General features: G+C 35.7%; 1 protein-coding gene across 1 annotated transcript; it reads right to left on the bottom strand.

Moving 5' to 3' along the window:
* Positions 1-1,255: 1,255 nt before the first annotated feature.
* On the bottom strand, positions 1,256-7,165 carry LOC132037045 (small nuclear ribonucleoprotein SmD3a-like). The gene is made up of 5 exons (XM_059427479.1): positions 6,963-7,165; positions 2,374-2,426; positions 2,234-2,300; positions 2,095-2,151; positions 1,256-1,579 (listed from the first exon to the last, which is right to left on the bottom strand). The coding sequence occupies exons 1-5, from the start codon at positions 7,119-7,121 to the stop codon at positions 1,517-1,519; spliced, it is 399 nt and encodes a 132-aa protein (XP_059283462.1). The 5' UTR covers positions 7,122-7,165; the 3' UTR covers positions 1,256-1,516.
* Positions 7,166-19,868: the final 12,703 nt, after the last annotated feature.

Below are 19,868 nucleotides of genomic sequence, written 5' to 3'. Positions count from 1 at the left end.
TGAGGATCAAAATCACTAGCACACAATATGAACCGACCAGCCTAATAGCTCTAACTTTGCCTAATTTAATCCAAGGAAAAGAGTTTAATTTGCTCATGCAGAAATAAAGTAACTTCGTTATCCGCTAAATTTTTGGCCTAATCTTGCTTTGGCCATTAGGAAAGTCTCATTATGTCTTTGATATCTAATGGAGTTCCAACCTGAAGACAAGTCTAGTCAAAAGTTGAGGGGTAAATATAGGTCTCTTATGTTGAAATTTTGAGCAAGAGTTTATCAATTTCATATTGGAGCTATTCTGATGATAAGCGTAAATACGAGATGGGTTGCTAACGACGTGAGTATAAATGAACCAAATATTTGACTGATGCAAAAATTTAACAATTACGAATAGTACAAGAGTAAATTTGGACAGAGTTCCCTCTAATCTACCTCTGCCTTATCTCAATTAGCAGCGGTGTCAAAACAATTTTGAAAAATGACCCAACCAAATTCTCAACTCATTCTCTCAAACCATCAAACTTGCCCATTAGAATAGCTTTCAAAATTTCGAGCTCATTCTATCTCTTCCGAAAATCTTCCATTCTTTCAAATTATATCCCCAAATCTCTCAAACCATCACCATAATACTTGCTAGCAGTATATCAATACCCCTACATTACACTCGCTAATTATTACTATATGCTTTTTAAGTTTTCACAATTTTTAATGCAAGGTTATCTATAACGATATACAAAAATGACTATGAAAAGAAAATTGTAGGCTTGGACCCAAAAATAAAATATATCATAGGCGTCAGTTTGTTCAATTTGATATACATAATTTTCATTATCTAATATACATATCGGGTTACAAAGTTGCTCTTACCGACATACAACAACACATGTAAACAAAAAACTTAATTGATATCAGTTTCATCATGTCGATATACACAGATATTCACTATATTATATACACTTGTATACAATACTTTTTTAAAATGAGGTACAACAACGTACATTGACTCACTGATATACATATTCATACATAAGGTTATTCATAATGATATACATCAACACATTTAGAAAAAACACGTTGATTCTAGCACTCGCTCTTGTTGATATAATATCATAGAATAATATCCCTAAACAGTCCATTCACTTTAGTATCCATATGCGTAACACATAATCCCAAACATCCCTAAACCGTTCATTTGCTTTAGCATCCATATACGCGTTACACAAAGTCCCAATGAAATAGTTGGGGGCACAGTGATAATGAGAAACTTGACCAAACATCGCAAGTAAGACTGGTAAACACCCCTTGTATGTTGCCACAAATCCCACAATATGAGAATCGCTTACTTTCCAGTTTTATCAAGTCATGTCTGGAATACAAAGTCAACATTCTACATCGAACATTTCTCAGATTGCACATTTCTCAATTATAAGACCAGCTACGCAAACTTAAGCAACTAGTCATGCACTATTACAATGAATTATACTAACTCAAAAACCAGACACCAACCAATGTGGGGAGATCATCTTCTTACAGGAGGCACAACACCTCGACCAGGTGCTGCTCCACGACCTGTTGCCTGTGCCTGAAAACAAGATGTTCATAATCAGGCATGTCTTATTACTAAAAATGTACAATCATTGGCAAGTGAAAGTACGCATAAAATTAGGGTGTGTTTGGTATGAAGGAAAATGTTTTCCTAGAAGATAAGTGGGTTTCTTATTATTTTCTTGTGTTTGATACGTAAGAAATATTATCCCGAAAACAATTGTTTATAATTACATTGAGGTGCGGGTGGGGGTAGGGCGTGGAGTGGTGGTGATGGGGCCAACGGGGTTTCGGGTTGGGGGTGGGGTGGGTTGGAGGGTGGGAGGAGACGATCAATGTGAAATGCCTCTTGTGGAAGTTGTCTTCCCTCCACTAAGGAAGTCATTTTCCACATTTTTAAGCAACTTATTTTTCTAAAGAAAATGTTTTCCAAAATTTTTGACCAACCAAACATGAGAAAATTGGATTTCCTCTGTACCAAACACACCGTTAGTCTTGACACCAAATACAACAAAAAATGCAACGGAAGGGAAAGATAGAAGAGGCACTGACTTTAGCTCGCATGGCCATAGCACGCCCCCGTCCAACGCCAAGTGATGTACCTTTGCCCTTCAAAAGATGAATTCAAACATAAGCAAAGCACTTCATTAAAACAGATAAATAAATAAATATAGGTGCAACAAAAAAGTACCTTGATTCTTGCTTCTAGCCGCTTGAACATGGGAGCATTCTTAAGCATGTCAGGAATTATCATGAACCTGGTAGAAATTAAATTTCAGTTACGATCTTACCAGAAGCCTCACATAATCATGAAAAAAGAGGACCATATACCTGACTTTGCTGCCTCGAATAAAAACGTGCTCCAGTTGTGACACCCTTCCATCCTGCGTTAACCCAATTTAGCAATTAGTGCACCAACATTGGGAAAAACAAGGTAGGAATTCGCTATACATTTTTTTCCCATGAGTTCATTAACACCAAGCACCGAGCAGCAGATGCTAAACAAAAACTCAAATTACATAGTTTTACTAAACCTCCTGAACAAGACAGGCATCATCATTAACGGATGCCTAGCAGAGTCGGTATTAGTATTCCCAAAAATTGCAAAATGGGGCAAAATTTCAGTCAGATTTACATGTTTTACTCATTTGTTGAACACAACAATTTCTACCTTGATGCATTTTCCTTTCATGACCAATGACAGAAATTACCAAGGACATGCACCGTAGTGCCGGACCAACTTGGTTTAGTATAATGCAAACAGAATCCCATTAAAATCGGAAGTGGAGAAGAATCCAAAAAGGGGAACTTGAGAAAACACACCCCCAAAAAGGAGAAAAAGTTAGACAGTAGAAAACATAAGCTCAAAGAAACCACAAACTCTAAACCTCTTCTTTGTAATTCTACCACCAGCACTAGACAGTCTAGACACCTGTTCTGGTATTATATCATAAAGCCCAACAGATAGACCCTGCCAAACAAACAGTACCAAATTTTTCTCTATCTTTTCCCTGAGCTTCTGAAATATTACGTAATCTGCAATTCACCAAATGTATCCATCACCCTTTCGAATAATTTATTTTCATTTCTCAGAAAAGAAAATTTTGCTCTATAGCTCATGACCATTAGGTGAACTTAGACCACTAGAGGGAGAATTACTTAAATGATCGATTAAATTTGTACAATAAATCTTCCTCATATATTCTGTTTGGTCCTAAAAAGTCATTCTGAAAGATTTTCACTTTATAAGTGCAACCTAAACATGCTAGAATCACATTACAGTATACGCAGGGACATATATGCCAAGTCCAAGAGCACCCAAGCTTACGAAACATGGTTTTTCACAAAATAAGCAGATAAACACAAGAAATTACAGATTTACTTTTCTGTATAATATCTATTACACATGGAAGACAAAAGTTTATTTATTACATGTAACCATAAGTGATCACACATATGCATTCTTTGTCTATGAGATCATACTAATGCTTGACATATTATATGACCATTGTTTTGATATGAATATTACTTTCAGATCCTGCAGCCCCATAACAATAAATATTCTATAAGATAAACAATGATTAAAGCAGTATCTTTTTTTTTTACAAGAATGATTAAAGCGGTGTCTTATTTTTTTTAAGAATGATTAAAGCAGTGTCTTTAAAAGCGAAAAGGGGAAAAAAAGGACAAGGTCCACTGTGTTTGAAGCAAAAGGTGTAAAGGGAAGACACGCTTCTTTAAAGTGAAGCCCACAATTTTAGAAAATTAAAAAAGACCAATCTTACATGAATTTAGTGGTATAATAATTAAATTTGCAATTAAAATGACAAATTCAACATCCAACAAACAATAATGTCGATATTTGTCAAACTCCTCAAAGTTGAGATTCAAAAAACCGACCATTTTCTCGGGATCACTCTGCGCATCATTGTTTAAAGTACAGGCTTCACCCATGAAGTAATAACCCCTTGCTTTACATCGCTTCATAGTTTTAGGCGATAAAATGATGGTTGTTAATAACACTGGATTAAAGTCGTAGGCTACATAAAAATGGAAGACCACTACTCTATCTAGCGAAAAAATAAAGAGGATTGGGCCTCAAGACTACGGTCTAGTGGTAAGAGACGAAGAGAGAAGCTTGTGATGTGTGGGTTAGGCACACGTCATAGGCCTGAACTCTACTGCAGACAAAAGTCAGGTATTTAAGTGGTGAAGGGTAGAGTGACAAGCCTCCCATTAACCACCGAATTTCAAGCAACTGTGTGTAACTGCACACTGGCTTCGGAGATTTCTTGATTATTTTAAAAAAAAAAAAAAAAGTTCAGCAAGTTAAGGGAAAACTCTTGAATCTATGGCAGATGCCATTTGGATTACAGATCAGCTCCATAAATCCCTTACTTTTAGCAAATAGTACTGGAATGCTTTCCCTTAATCACCTTGCCAAACATGATCTCTTATCTTTTTCCCTTTCCCTAATACAGCCGACCTTTTTTCATCACACTAGCAATCTCTACCTGGAATGTGTCTATACTCGAGTAGTAGATTAAAACCAGAGAAAGTTACACCTTTCTTGAGATGGGTATTTTAGATCTGCACCCATCAGTCTCTTTCCTAGGGTGCATTACATCATTAAATATGAACTTCCCCTCCCAACAATTCTTGAAAATTACTCAACCATTAAAGAGTCTCCTCATTTCAAGATGGAGCACGATAACAATTAAAGGACTGGCATTAACTTCTTCAAGGATAAGAAGCTCCCCAAGATTTTTTTTGGTAAAGTAATAAGAAGCTCCCCAAGATTAAATCTTACCTTATCAAAAAAAAGAAAAAAAAAAAAAAAGAAGCTCCCGAAGATTGACCAAGGGTGTGACCTAGTGGTCAATGAAAAGAGAATCATGAGGTTCATATCCCAAGGGGATCAAAAAACACTTGGTGATTTCTTCCTATCTGCCTAAGCTAGCGGGAGGTATCTGCGGGAGGTAGCAGGTACCTGGCCGAGGTGCGCGCAAGTTGGCCCGCATACCACCATCATAAAAAGAAAAGCTCCTGGAAATGGAAATAATACCAATACGATTAATCAATAAGATACCACAACTGTCTATTGAACTACTCAGAATCCACAAACAACCTCATAAAAATTACATTAATATGATTAATTAATTAGATACAACAATTGTATACTAAAAACCTCGGAATCCAGCAAAACCTCATAGAAAAAAAAAAGAAATTAGGCTACCTAGAAGACTCTCCAGGACTTCATATTGCATGCTACGATAATTTAATATCTCCCACTTCCACTGCTTCTAATATGGAAATTTTGAACGATAAACAGAGCAAAATATCCCAGGGCTCAACTTCTGTGCTTTCAGCAATAAGAGATTAACAAATAAGTGAAAAGTAAGACTCTTTGCATTTGTCTCTAGATTTTTTTAATTTAATTTGATAAGAACACTTCTTAAGTGATTATAATTCAGAAAATACAGAAGTCATTTCGTTCCATAAATCTCCCACTAAATTTGGCACAAAAATTCTACATGATTTAGATACAAGCTTTAATATATATCCCCATATGGTTGAGTAAGTCCAAGTAGAACTCGATAGAATACAACAAGCATCCAAAAGATATACGGGTCGTTTGGTAGGATGCGTCAGAAAAAATAATACAATTATTAGCTTTGGTATTATCAATCCCTCGTTGGTAGTGTTTTTCAACCTATGTATAACTAATACATGAATTATCATATTAGAAATGAAGATATCCAGGACAAGGTGGGAGTGACTTCGGTGGAGGATAAGATGCGAGAATCGAGGCTGAGATGGTTCGGCCATGTGCAGAGGAGATGTACGGATGCCCCGGTGCGGAGGTGTGAGAGTTTGGCTATGGACGGTTTCAGGAGAGGCAGAGGTAGGCCGAAGAAGTATTGGGGAGGTGATTCGACAGGACATGGTGCAGGTCCAGCTTACCGAGGACATGACCTTAGATAGGAGGTTATGGAGGACACGGATTAGGATAGAAGGTTTGTAAGTAGTTGAGTGTTGTCTTACTTATCCTTTAATACTTATAGTCGTGATATTATTCTTGTGGGTCCCTTGTCTTTCAATGCCCGTTACTATTTGTTGTTGCTTGTACTTCGATTATCATATTGTTTTGCTTTCTATAGTATTTCGCCATGCCTTTTTATACTGTTTTAAATTGTATGTTCTTATCTCTAGTACTATTTGATTGTCTCTTGTATTATGTTATCCTATTATCTTGTTGTTATTACTGTTTATTCCTCATGCTTTTTCATCTCTCTTTGAGCCGGGGATCAATCGGAAACAGCCTCTCTACCCGTCAAAAGGTAGAGGTAAGGTCTGTGTACACTCTATCCTCCCCAGGCCCCACCTGGTGGGATTTTACTAGGTATGTTGTTGTTGTAGAGCAAACCATGGTATTAGCAATACAAGGGTTATTAATCCATGTATAAGCATGGTTAAAGACAGAACTATTCTTGATACACCAAATCAAACAGTGGATAAGAATTAATCTCAGTATAACTAATCCCAGTATTATAGTTATTCACTTAGCATATTATTTTATTATAGTTATTGTTCCTTTTCTTTTTTGACCCGCTTTGATATTGTTTTATCTTTTTTCTAAACAGCTTTGAATTGTTTTTACTTGAACCGAGGGTCCATCGGAATAAGGTCTGCGTACACTCTACCCTCCCCAGACCCCTCTTTGTGGGATTACCCTGGATCCCAGCATTACTAATGCACCATATTCAGTACTATTCTTATGCACCCTACCAAAAGACCATTTTGTTTTTTCCTTATGTGATTTATCAAGCTATCAAAAGACCACTTAGGGTTAGGGTTTAAGGAACACACACAAAGCAATGACAATAAAAAACAAACTAAAAAGAAGGAAAAAGGCGTACTTTGGCAGTGTAAGTGATGGTTTCAAGCTGGCAATTCCAGTTATCTTCACATTCCACCATACTTCCTCTGTAAACCTCTCCACTCTTCATCTCTACTGTCACTATATGCCCTGTTGCTTCGTGTAGAAGCTTCACCGGTATCCCTAAACTACGACTCATAGTTATCTTCTAGAACCTTCTCTTCAACCTAACAATGGATCTTCCGGCTCCTTCGAACTCTTAACGCAAGGTTCGTGAAATTAAGTAAATATGAAGGACTAAAAAGGAAAAGTAAGTGTGACTCTTCTTTTTCTCTTCTTCTTTTGGGAATTTAACTTTAGCCCCCATGTTTTCTGATTTTAGGCCCGTTTGGAGATGAATAATTTTACATTTTTTGGCGCGGATTGTCCTTCTTTTGGGTGGTCTTTAATTTTTGACCCTCAAATTGTTGTTCTTTAATTTTTTGTCCTTTACTTAAAAAGGTGGCCGAAAATATCTCGAGGTTCTGGATTCGAACCCCCGCTTAATCAAAAAAAAAAAAAAAAATTTGCAAGGAAAGGCTTTGCAAAAAGTCTGCCTTATGCGGCAGACTTTGTCTTAAGGCATAACTAAAAGTTTGTCTTATAAGGCAAAGTCTGCCGTCTCCGATAGACTTTTAGTTTTATCTTAAGGCAAAGTCTGTCGCATAAGGCTGTTGCAAAGCCTTGCCTTGCGATTTTTTTTTATTTTTATGACTAAGTCGAGGTTTGAGCCCAGAACCTCGGGGTATTTTAGGCGAAGGACAAAAATTAAAGACCACCACCACGAAGGGCAATAGTGTAAATTGCCTATCCCGCTGTCCAAATTTGTTACACTTTTCACTTTTTGGGAGTTAGTTTGACTAAACTTTGAAACTAAATTGGATTAGATGAACTCAGTATTTTAAGATTAAAATTTATATATTTGAAAACTACATAAAAAGTACTATAAGTTGAAACTTTTCTCCTATACATCTTAAAATGTTAGTCTATCTCGGAAAGCGAAAAGTATCACATAGTTTGGGACAGCTAAAGCAACTTTTTTTGAAACTTTATTCCAGAATCATGTTTGGATAGAAAATTGTTATAATTTTTCGGAATTCAACTTCATATTTCGAACTTCAAAAAAATAAATACCTATTTTCACTTTTTTTTATTATTATTATTATTATTATTTCAAAAAATGAACATTTTTTCAAGTTGTATTCATGTCCAAACACAACAGAAATGCATAAATATCATTTTTCAATTTTTTTTCAAATGCCACTTAAAAAAAAAACATATTTTTTATGTCCAATCGCCCATTTAACCAAAACACGGATTGAAATTAGGGGTGTGCATAATGTTGTATATACAGAATTATCGAATCGAAACAAAAAACATTGATATTCAGTATGGCGTGTGATTTAATTTGTAAAAATATTTGGAATTTTGTAATTAGAAAAAAAATATATTAGTATACTGATATTGTGAGATTATTAACTTACTAAATATTGTGAAATTATTAATTTACTGGCAATAATTAACTAGAAATTATTAACCCCTTAGTTATTTCCTATGAATGGTGAGGTCAATGCATTCAGTCATGTTGAAATTCTTTTTATTTTAATTCCTTTTGGTACGCAAAATTGAACTTGTGCACAAGCCTTATCAATGCTAGCTCAATTACCACAAGAGCAAAAACGCTTCCTAGGCAGCCTCTTCTGTGAGCTCGAAGGAAAATAACTTAAAATTTAGTTCAAACATTTTAATACATAATGTATGTTGTTCTTACTTGATGAAAATAGTATTCCTTATTTTCTCAAATATAAAAATGGACATTTAAGAAATATAAAAGTTGATGCATGTTCTTGCGACAAAAAAATTATTACGAGAAAAAAGAGAGCTAACATGAAAGTTTACTTAATGCTTTACCACTGACGCTACGGATTCACAATGCACCACAAATTATGAGATTCAATTTAATTTTCTTTTTTCCTTATCAATCGTTATTTGATTCATTGTATATAGGTTTTAAGTTTTCTCCATCCTTATATATATATAAGGTCTTCACATCTCTCTTTCATTAAACAATGTCTCACTCCTTACTTCTTTTCCCGTTAGTAAATCATTAAGGAATCATTTATTTTATTAAGATTAAGACGTACAATCTAAATAGTACACATTTGAATATTAAGATGTAATCTTTAAATATGAACACTAAATGATTAAGATTGTTTATTTTTTCATCATTTGAATGTGTACAACTTATTTTTATATAAACATAATAGATATACCATTTTCAAATAAAGAATGATTAAATTTTATATATATATATATATATTTTTATAGAACATTTGTTGCAGCAAAATCTAATATATTTTTTTAAAAAAAAAACTAGTGTTACTCTAGCGTCTGACAGCTCACACAAATTGATAGCGGCGGAAAGTTTTTCATGGAGTTAGAATATAAATTAACACTAAGCACTCAAAGAAGCAAGGTAACTTTAAAAGTTCAGAGAAGAGTAGCCAAAGAACAGTATGAATAGCCTATAAAGAATACTCAAAGAAAAATTTATGTTAAACTGTCTATCTATTTATTAAGGTAGGGTAATGTCACGACCCATTTCAAAATCGCGCGGGCACCTACCTTTTCCACCTCGATAGGCGAACCCCTCTCATTGAATACACATTAATTAATTAAAGATGATTCATTTAAACCAATAGATATTTAGAAATAATAGCGGAACATCATAATATATATTTATTAAACTCAAGTATTCATATGATTACAACAAATACACGATTACAGACTCAATCCATTTTCCCATGACCTGGTCTAGACTAGTACAAGAGCGACTAAATGAATTCCGATTTCCACTATATTCTAAGACTTAACCTCCGTCCCGAAATAAAATGGGAGGAGGCCTTCCAGATAGGCACCACACATTCCCGCTTCGTATCACCAACCACCTGAAACAATCTATACCCCAAAAAGGGTGTAGCAAGAGCAATATAAGTACAATCCATGCGTACTGAGTAAGTATCATAGGCCGACAATGGTTAGTAACACATATCAGTAAAAGAATTCACAGATAAACATGATAACAACCCAATCAAGTCATACGTCTATCAACCACACACTATACATCAATACCTTTAAGCATTAATTTCACTATAATACTCACCAGTCAATCTCACAGCGATCTCGAAACTCACATATCATTAAATCATTCGTTTCAGTCTAATGGTCAACTCATCATCGAGACACCCGTTACCCTACATCACATAGAGACCAACATATAACTAATCTTACGGACGGTCTATGGGATACTTCAACAAGTTCAATCAATAAATCCAGATCCAAGTACACGTCAATGCTTAAGTAAAGCATCTATTCCCAAATGTGCCAAGTCTGAATATATCAAGTCTGAATCCAACACCACAAGTACAACACCAACATCTCAAAATCAATCATAATGCAATGCGATGCAATAGTGTATTAATGCAATGCAATGCAATAGTGTATGAATGCAATGCAATGTCATGCAAATGAGGTGTACACATGTACTCCGGACGGAAATATCGACGTCTCGGTAGCACAACCCAGCGTGACTCGCGAAGTCTAAGTGCCACCCGTCCCGGATCTTTGCCCAACAGACAGACGGGACCCCGGATCTTTGCCCAAGTGGGGCTCTCACCGGCACCACTCTGGGGGACCTGCGGAGTCCATGCACTAACAACGATTCCGAAAATATCAACGGAATCGGCCATGCAACAACGATGCCGGAATGGATCATCGGCCATCTCACAGTCACTCGAGTAAAAGGGTTTCATCAAATATCAGTTTCACACAATCAACGATTCCGGAATTGATCATCGGACATCGGCCTTCTCACAATCACTCAAGTAAAAGAGTTTATCAAATATCAATCTCATATCAGTCTCACTCAATCAACGATACCGGATCATCACCGGGTATCGGCCATGCATCATGAATGAATGAGAATGCGTGCTATGCGTGTATCAACCTCAAGCTCAATATCACAAGTACCAACAATGGGGTACGCTAACAATGTATCATATCACAATACCAACAGTGGGTATGCCAACAATATATCAATATCACAATACCAAAAGTGGGTATGCCAACAATGTATCTACATCACAATACCAACAATGGATATGCCAACAATATATTCGAACCACAAATACCACAGTGGGTATGCCAATAATATATCCAAACCAAGACAGATAACAGGATCTAATCTCTATCAACAACTCATGGGATCAAGCCAACACAATAAAACAGTCAAACACAACACAACAGGGTGGCTAGTCCCAACACGCAACAGGTCAATCAATCGATATACATTATTACCACTTCCTTAAATCAGCCTATTAGCTTAGAACACGAATCTCACCCTACACTCAAAATCCCTCGTCACAACTCATTTAGGACTCAATCACAATCGTTGGTACATTTTGTCCTCCCATTTATCTACTAGATTCACTATTAATGGCATAACACAAGTAATCACATATTACGGGAAATTTTCATCATTAGGCACAAAAATAAGTCTCGTCCACTACTCCTAAGTCACATAAATCCACCGATATTCAAGAAAAACCACATCAAACAACCTAAGGAGTCTACAGGCCACAAGCCCGAACAAACAAGTCACACAACAATACTATCCTAGGATTCCATCCCAAATCTCCAATTTTCTACACATGCATTCTCCGTTCCTTATAATACAAAAATATGGGAAACTAACCGGAGTCTGCCGAAGGGAAGCCATAACCTACCTCATTTCCGAACAGGTGCCACGAACCCACCCACACGTTGCCTTGTCTTTCGAAGCGTCTCCAAATAATCAAAATCTATCACATATGAATTCTATGTAAGAAACCATGAATAATGATACCCATATTGGCTACTTTCTATTCGGGTCAAATTCCAACCCTTAATTTAGGAAAAACGGGCCCCAAGGACAAAACGAGAATTTTATGACCAAAATACTAAATTCAATACCAAAAGGTCAAAACCCATTACTTTAATCATAGGAATACTCAATTAATTCTCAAAATTATCATTATTATGAAAACCCCCAAATTTGGGTCTAAGAACCCTAACTTTAATTCATGAAAATCAACTCTAGAATCGAAGATTAATGATTAACAAGCCTAGATATGACGTTATGTAGCATGAATAACAACAATTTCATCATTAAACATCATCTAAGAATCAATTTCGTTTTTAACCCTTCTTCACATGAAACCCATAAAAACCCTTCTTTTGATCTTAAGCCTTTTTATGAAAAATAGGAATCTAGCTAGTTTGTTCCCAACATATTCAAGCATGTTCAACATTAATCTTACTATTTAGAAAGATTCTAGGAAGCAAAAGTGATTTAGAACTTAACTCAAGAACCCATTTGAAGACCTATTAGATTCTATGGATTCTAGATTATGCTAGATGATTAAGAGAGGTTAATGAAACATAATAAGGTAGGAATGTTACCTTAGGGAAGGAATCACTTGAAAACCCTCCAATTAGCCTCCACAAAGCTCTCAAGTCGGAATAGAAGTAATGACTAGGGTTTTGGGATTTTAAACTTATAATACTGCTCGTCGACCGCTCCAGCGGTCGAGACACCGCCCCAGCTGATAGGCAGTTCGCTACAGCGGTCGAGGCCAGGACTCCACTTACCGCTGCAGCGGCAACCACACCGCTATAGCGGTGCCACTACAGCGGACACCAGACACCAGCAATTTTTCCCAAGTTTCATCATTTGATCCGATTTTCCGACTAGTTCCCGAGGCCATCTGCTCACACACCATACACATAGACACACATAAAAATACGCTACGAACGCGCCTGTGGCCTCGGAATTCCCAACGGAGCTCTCGTTGACAGAGTCAACTCTTTTTCACTTTAAGCCTATATTTCACAAAAGTTGCCCGAATCCGGTCTAGACACCTCGGGAAGCGTGCCAACGGTTCCCTCGGGTCAAAATGAGCTAATCACTACTCGGGAAAGGGTGAAAATATCGAAAGGGCTATAACGACCAAACGGGTCGTTACAGGTAAGGTCTGCGTACACTTTATTTTTCCCGGACTTCAATTTGTGAGATTTCACTGAGTATGTTATTATTGTTATTGTCGATATATTTTATTCATAAATTCATAAATCCTTGAATGCTCTCTGTAATTCTCCACAATTCTCTACTATGCTTTGCTATTTCTTTTTCTAACATATGAAAATAGCTAGCGATACCCTATTTATAATAGTGCAAAACTTAATTTAGCTAGCAATTAGAAAATCTATTCCAATATTATTTTGATTACAAATCTTATTTAGGAATTAATAAATGTCAAATCTCAGACAAATTTAGTTTCCTACTCTAACTTTGAATTATTCTTCCAACAACTTTCTTCTTTGTATTGGAATTTACCAATCTCATCCAAACCCGCCATTGCTATCACAACATCCTTCTCTTTTATCCAATAATCTTCTTAAATTATATTTGAAAATGACTCTTTTTAAACTTTAATATCAATACTAAAAATTATCATCGGAAACGGAATCAAGATATATAATAATCCCGAGTAAAGATTGAAATCTTATTGAGGGACAAATGTGGCTGGATGGTTGATAGTTGGAGAGTGAGATATATATAAATCAGTGAAATTATTTTGTCGAAAGAAAAAATTGAGATGACTTCGAAAGAGAGAAAAGGAATGTACTTCTACGGTCTGAATGGCGTGAAGACTTGATTACAGATCTGACTCATTCAGACTCGTTAATATATTTTAAAATAAAAAAATAAATGCATTTAATGTGTTGATCAGATCTGAATGGTTCAGATTCAAAACAATTATAAGTGCAAACATATGAGATCTAAGTCTAACATTTTCATTTATCTGCAAGGTCGTATGGCGAGAGAATTGAACCGTACGATGTTTAGAAACCCTTATTGTTGGACAATCGAGCATCAAAACGACAAACTTAACAACGATCGCCAAAATTTACTGGAGGACAAATATTTTATTCTAGGTCAAATTCCAAAATTGTACCTTGATTACTATGTCATGAAGGATGGTAGTTGGAGGTTTTATAATGACACACATTTAGACCATCAGATTGTCAAAAAAAAAAAAAAAATGTGTGTGATTATAAAATATCTAGCTACCATCCGCCATGACAGAGTAATCAAGTTACAATTTTTGAATTAGACATAGAACAAAAAAACTGTCTTCCTGCAAAGTTTGGTCATCATTGTTGAGGGTCTCTTTTTGATGCTCAATTGTCCAACGATAAGGGTGTCTAAACATTGTATGTTTCAATTCTCTTGCCATACGACGTTGTAGATAGAAGAGGGTTAGACTTACTGATTTACTAATAGGAAAAGAAGCAAAGTGTGATAGAGTTTTTAGATGAAAGAGAGATGTGAAAACCTTATATATATATATATATATATATATATATATATAAGGGTGGTGAAATCCAAAAACCTATATACTACGAATCAAATCACGATTGATAAAGGAAAAAGAAAATTGAATTAATTTTTCTAGTTTGTGGTGCATTGTGAATCCATAGCGTAAGTGGTAAAGCAATAAATGAACTTCCATTTTAGGTCCAATCTGTATACTATGAATTAAATCACGATTGATAAGGAAAAGAAGAAAATTAAATTAAATTTCCTAATTTGTAGTGCATTGTGAATCTATAGCGTAAATGGTAAAGCATTAAGTAAATTTCCATTTTCATAATAATTTTTTTTATCGCAAAAGCATCAACATTTATATTTGATATTAAATGTCCTTAATTATATTTGAAAAAAAGAATACTGTTTTCATCGAATAAAAACAACAGAAAATATATATAATGACACTCTTCGCCTTTTCTTTATGAGCTTCAATAAATATTTTTTTCTCATAGGATTTTCTTCAGTTTTTAAAACACTAAGAAAGAAAAGTATTAAACAAATAATTTTTTTAAAAAAATAGATTAGAGGAAAGAATAAAAATTGGTAAGTTGATATAAATACAATCTCATGTCTTCTCGCCATTGGTTTCGAACCACTAGTGTGTGAGATTTTTTGCTTGCTTCCGTATTTCTCTATTTCTTCTACCAAAAACAATTACAACTTAAAAATTAATCTAATTTTTAACCAGAATAACAGTAAGACATAGTAAGATAGTCAGAATCTTACGATTGGTGATGGTCTTCTACAATAAGCAACATAACTAGCCAACTGATCTTTGTTTATACTCTTTGGTGCATTACTTTATATTTTATTGGTACTTTTGGAGTGAATTGTTAAATTCATCCTACAATTTTTGCCTATATATGTAGCCCAGTTCTTCCAATACTAGAATTATAATATCTGTATGCATTGTTTCAAAACTGTCTTCTGTATATTTTTTAGGAATGCCTACTGACCCTAACCACTTGAAAAACCCTTATGCTTCTCCAATTGTTGTGCCATAGTAAAATTTGCAATTATAAGTTTCTCTAAAGGTAGGTAGTTGGCATCCTTTACCTTAACTTTAATATGCTTGGTAGTCTTTTTCGAGTCTTTAATAAGAAAAAAAGTTACTCAATCAATGCATAAACGTATCTTGTTAGTTTTAATTTTCCTTCTTGCATACATTTCGTTCTATTTTTTTCTTCCCTTTATGGCAATTTCATTGTCCAATTTTAACTCAATATTTTGTATTCAATTATTTCTATTTCTCATTAAAAGAAGGAATTGATTCTTGAAATAAATAATTTATAGCTTTTTATATCAAAATGTTAGAGCTTAGAAGAGTGAATTTTAAATAAAATTATATTCGAATTCTATTAAAAAAGATTATGATATCTTAGTAATTTTATTTTTAAGCCACTAATTTTTTTTCGAGTCATCCTAATCTTCTCATCTACCAGTACTATAATTTAGAGGACTCTTCTTTAACTTTTGAGTAGCTTACTAATTAGCGGATGAAATTTCCTTCCTTCCGCTTAAATCTTAAAAATCCTTGGTAGGAGTACTTTCACAAATGGAAACATATAGTGCGAATCCGGATATAATCAAGCTTAATGTGGGTACTGAACATCGGGTGGAAAACCAAAAAGAAAAAAAAGAAAAAACCTGTGTAGTAATTTGCACGTGTGCTTTTACTATTAAGTTAATTCCCCTTCGTCAACAATGGTAAATTTATCCAAGATTCCAAGTGTGGGGTTGTCTCCTTGGAACATCAATAATGATAAGGCTACCACATTATTGCAATGTGAAGCACTCGCACCGAAAAAAGAAAAACTAGTCCTTTTGTCACAATCAAATTATTTGATTTTCTGTATGAATTCAGATTTCAGGCATAGAATAAATTTTTAATTTTTAAAATAAAATTTATATATTTAAAATCTACATAAAAGTACTACTATAAATCACAATAATTAAAAGTAACAATTCAAAATATATAAAAGGTACTATATGAAAAAATTAAGGTTAAAGAAAAATTCTTTTAACTTGCCAAATGATAAATGTATCACGTAAAGTAAAACGGAGGGAGCAGTGTTTTACTTTCCTGTCTCTAGCTGAGAAATAATATGCAATGCATTCAGACAAATAGGTGCAGGCCTATATAAATTAATGTCATGTCATGGCAGCTGATTTTGCTATAGAACAAAAAAAGAAGAATTATTAGCCCAGATCTCATCCTCATAAGGCTAGATCATGCTACTGTAGTAAAAGAATTTTCTGCTGTTTATTTATGGAGAATCATTTCATGTTGCTGGCCTTGTCTGTTTCGAGCATAATCTCGTGATATGGTCAACAATATTCCAAAATTAAGTTAGATCTTGATCACCGCAGATGTAGGGACTAAAGTGTTAATTTCATGTCACTAGGAGCAAATAAATGAGATTACCTCGAGGAGCAAATAAATGAGATTACCTCGAGGAGTATATTTAATTTTATCAACCAAAAATAATTTAAACTTTAAAAGAGCCCGAGATCACCACACCCATGACACCCTCTGAGAGTCACGAACCGTCGAGAAGGTCCGGTGCCCGAATGTCCACCACAGCAAATCGAAGGCTTATAAGAACTCTGGGACATCTGTCCCGAACCATAAGAAGTATGTCCAGACTACCTCCCTCAGAACCGGCATGGCTGCATAAATGGGTCTACTGAACTGATGGTGGTAACTCCTATCAGGATAACCCCTACCTCCATACGAGGTACCTTAACTATTGAAACACGGCTTCTTGCTCACCCGCTCCTTATAATCCTCGCCCCTAATAAACTGGGCCTCCTTGACCGCATCCACTATCTTCTGAAAAGAAGCTCATGAGGCAGCCATTTGAGCTACAACCAAACAAAGTGGACAAATCAATCCATTAGTGAATCTCCTCACCCTCTCAGCCTCATCTCGAGAACCATCAAAGCATGGTGTGACAATGCATGGAACTGTGCCTCGTACTTGGCCACTATCAGCCCTCCTGATGTAGCCCCTCAAACTGAATTCTCCTCATCTCTCTCACACTACGAGAAACGAATTTCTCCAAGAACGCCTCAGTGAACAAAGCCCAACGCCTCAGTGAACGAAGCCCAAGTAAAATGAGGGGACCCCTACTGGTTTGGTCCCAACATACGGTCTCCATCACTGCTTGGCGGGTCTAATCATCTGAAAAGTGGTGTAGTCTACTCCACGAGACTCCAGTAACCCGAGGTTGTGCAACCTTACATGATAGCTAATCAAGACCTCATAAGCATCATCATTCGGGTTCCCATCATATCTAAGAGGAACCATTTTCCTGAATCGATCGAATATTTTATGCTCCTCCACGGTCATCATGGGCTGAGTAGATAGGGGTGAAGGAATGCCAGGCATTGGCAAGCCCAAGAAAGAGGGAGCCTCGATAGGTGTTGGCTAAGCCCCTGGTGTCTGAAATTCGGGAGCAAAAAGAGCCCCTGGTGTCTGAAATTCGGGAGCAAACATACAATCAAGATTCTGTCCCCTGACCCTGGTATGAGAATCATCAGAAGTGATCAGTAGAGTACCTACCTATGCCATACTCTCGAGAAATCCCAACATGTGAACCACAGTATCCTGACACACAGGAGTAGCGATGAAACCCGCAGGTGCCTGTGCTGGCACCATCTCATCGGATTGAACGTGCTCATCCTCCTGAGTAATATCCGGCTCAGGAGATACTGCCCTGGAACGATCCTGAGCAGCCGTCAGTGCTCGGCCCCAGGCCGGTGCTACCATTCAAGCTCTACCCCTGCCTCGCCCTCTATCCATGTCCCATACAGCAACCCTGACAACGGGTGTTGGTGCTGGCTCCTGCTCTCCGACTGCGGTTGATCGAGTCCACACCATCTATAAGAAAGAGTGAAACAAGAGGTTTAAGAATTCAATAAAGTTAAGAACAGATGTTAGAATGAAAGAATAGAAATTTCTTAAATGTCTTATAGCCTCTCAAAGATAGTGTAACACTTTGTAAATTCAGATTAAGTGTGCATGTGTTAAATGAGTGCTAACGTAACATTTTAGCCATATGAAGTCCCACCGGGATGAGTTTGGGTGGAAATAGTTGTTTTGGAATCAAAACGGATAGCGAGTACATAAGATTCGATAGAATCGAATAAGTTGGAAGGTCTGTATTATAGCCTGATTTCGTGAAAATCTCTTAGGAATTTGAGAAAACTTAAAACATGAAAGTTGTATCCCTTTGAAATACCTTTCCAAAGGTATATTGTGGAGCCCAAATGGAGCTCTGTACAAAAAGTTATGCCCATTTTACTGAACATTGTTGGCAAAGTAGAAAACGTGAAATTTTGACGAAGTGTGAAATGGACTGGGAAGCTCGCTGAGCTCGCCCCAAAGCGAGGCAAGGGCTCGCCCTAGACCATGATAGGCGAGGTAGGGGTCCAAAAGTGGAAAAAATTTAAGAAAATTGACTAAGTCCAAAATGTCAGGAGAGCTCGCTGAGCACGGCCCATAGCGAGGTCACCCCTCGCTTTGGAGCGCGCTCGGCGATTCCGGGGTCCAAAATGCCCCGTGCTATAAATTCAAAACTTTATTTCGAAATTTCATTTATCAGACATTTTAACTTTAAAGCCCTAAGCCGTTTTCCTCCTCTGCTCATCCTTCTACGTCAAGGTAAGCTCGCTCTAACGATTCCTAAGTAATTCTAACATTAATTCATTATTAGTAACATGATTCTTCAACCAAAAAATAGGATTTCCAAGGTAAATCCTTCTCAAGCGATTCAAAGTTAGGGTTTTGGTGTTCTTCGTCAGAGAAGCAGTTTAGTTCGTTAGATAGGAGCTATTACAAGTACAGTCAAACTCCTCTATAACAGTATCGTTGGGTCCGAAATTTTGGCTGTTATAGAGAGTTGTTGTCATACACCTATAACAACATTTGCCATTAAAATAATATGTGGTTGTTATATGCAAAAAAGATGCATAAAACCTATGTTTTTTATTTTTAATGTTGTAAAAAATAACAAATTATTTAAAATTTAAATCTCAAATATATGAATTCTTCACTAACTAAACATTTAAGAAAGATAATACAATTTCAATAAATTCATAACTGAATGTATAAAGTTTTAAGCTCTAAGACAGACATTTTAAATCTATAGAAATATAGTATATCAAAATATCAAATTAATTATTTTTCCATGAAGCTCTTTTATTTATTGTAATAGAACAATGATATTCATATGTATATTAAATAAAGTTATAGAAGACAGTGATATTCTTAGATTACAAATATGTATTCATATGTAATATTCTGTCATAAATATAGTGTATTATATGTATATTAAATAAAGTTATAGAAGATAGTGATATTCTTAGATTACAAATATGTATTCTATGTAATATTATGTCATAAATATAGTATATTAAAGTATCAAATTAACT

The sequence above is a fragment of the Lycium ferocissimum genome, chromosome 11 (genome assembly GCF_029784015.1).
Source record: "Lycium ferocissimum isolate CSIRO_LF1 chromosome 11, AGI_CSIRO_Lferr_CH_V1, whole genome shotgun sequence".
NCBI lineage: Eukaryota > Viridiplantae > Streptophyta > Magnoliopsida > Solanales > Solanaceae > Lycium > Lycium ferocissimum.
This window is presented reverse-complemented; position numbering and strand designations above follow the sequence as displayed.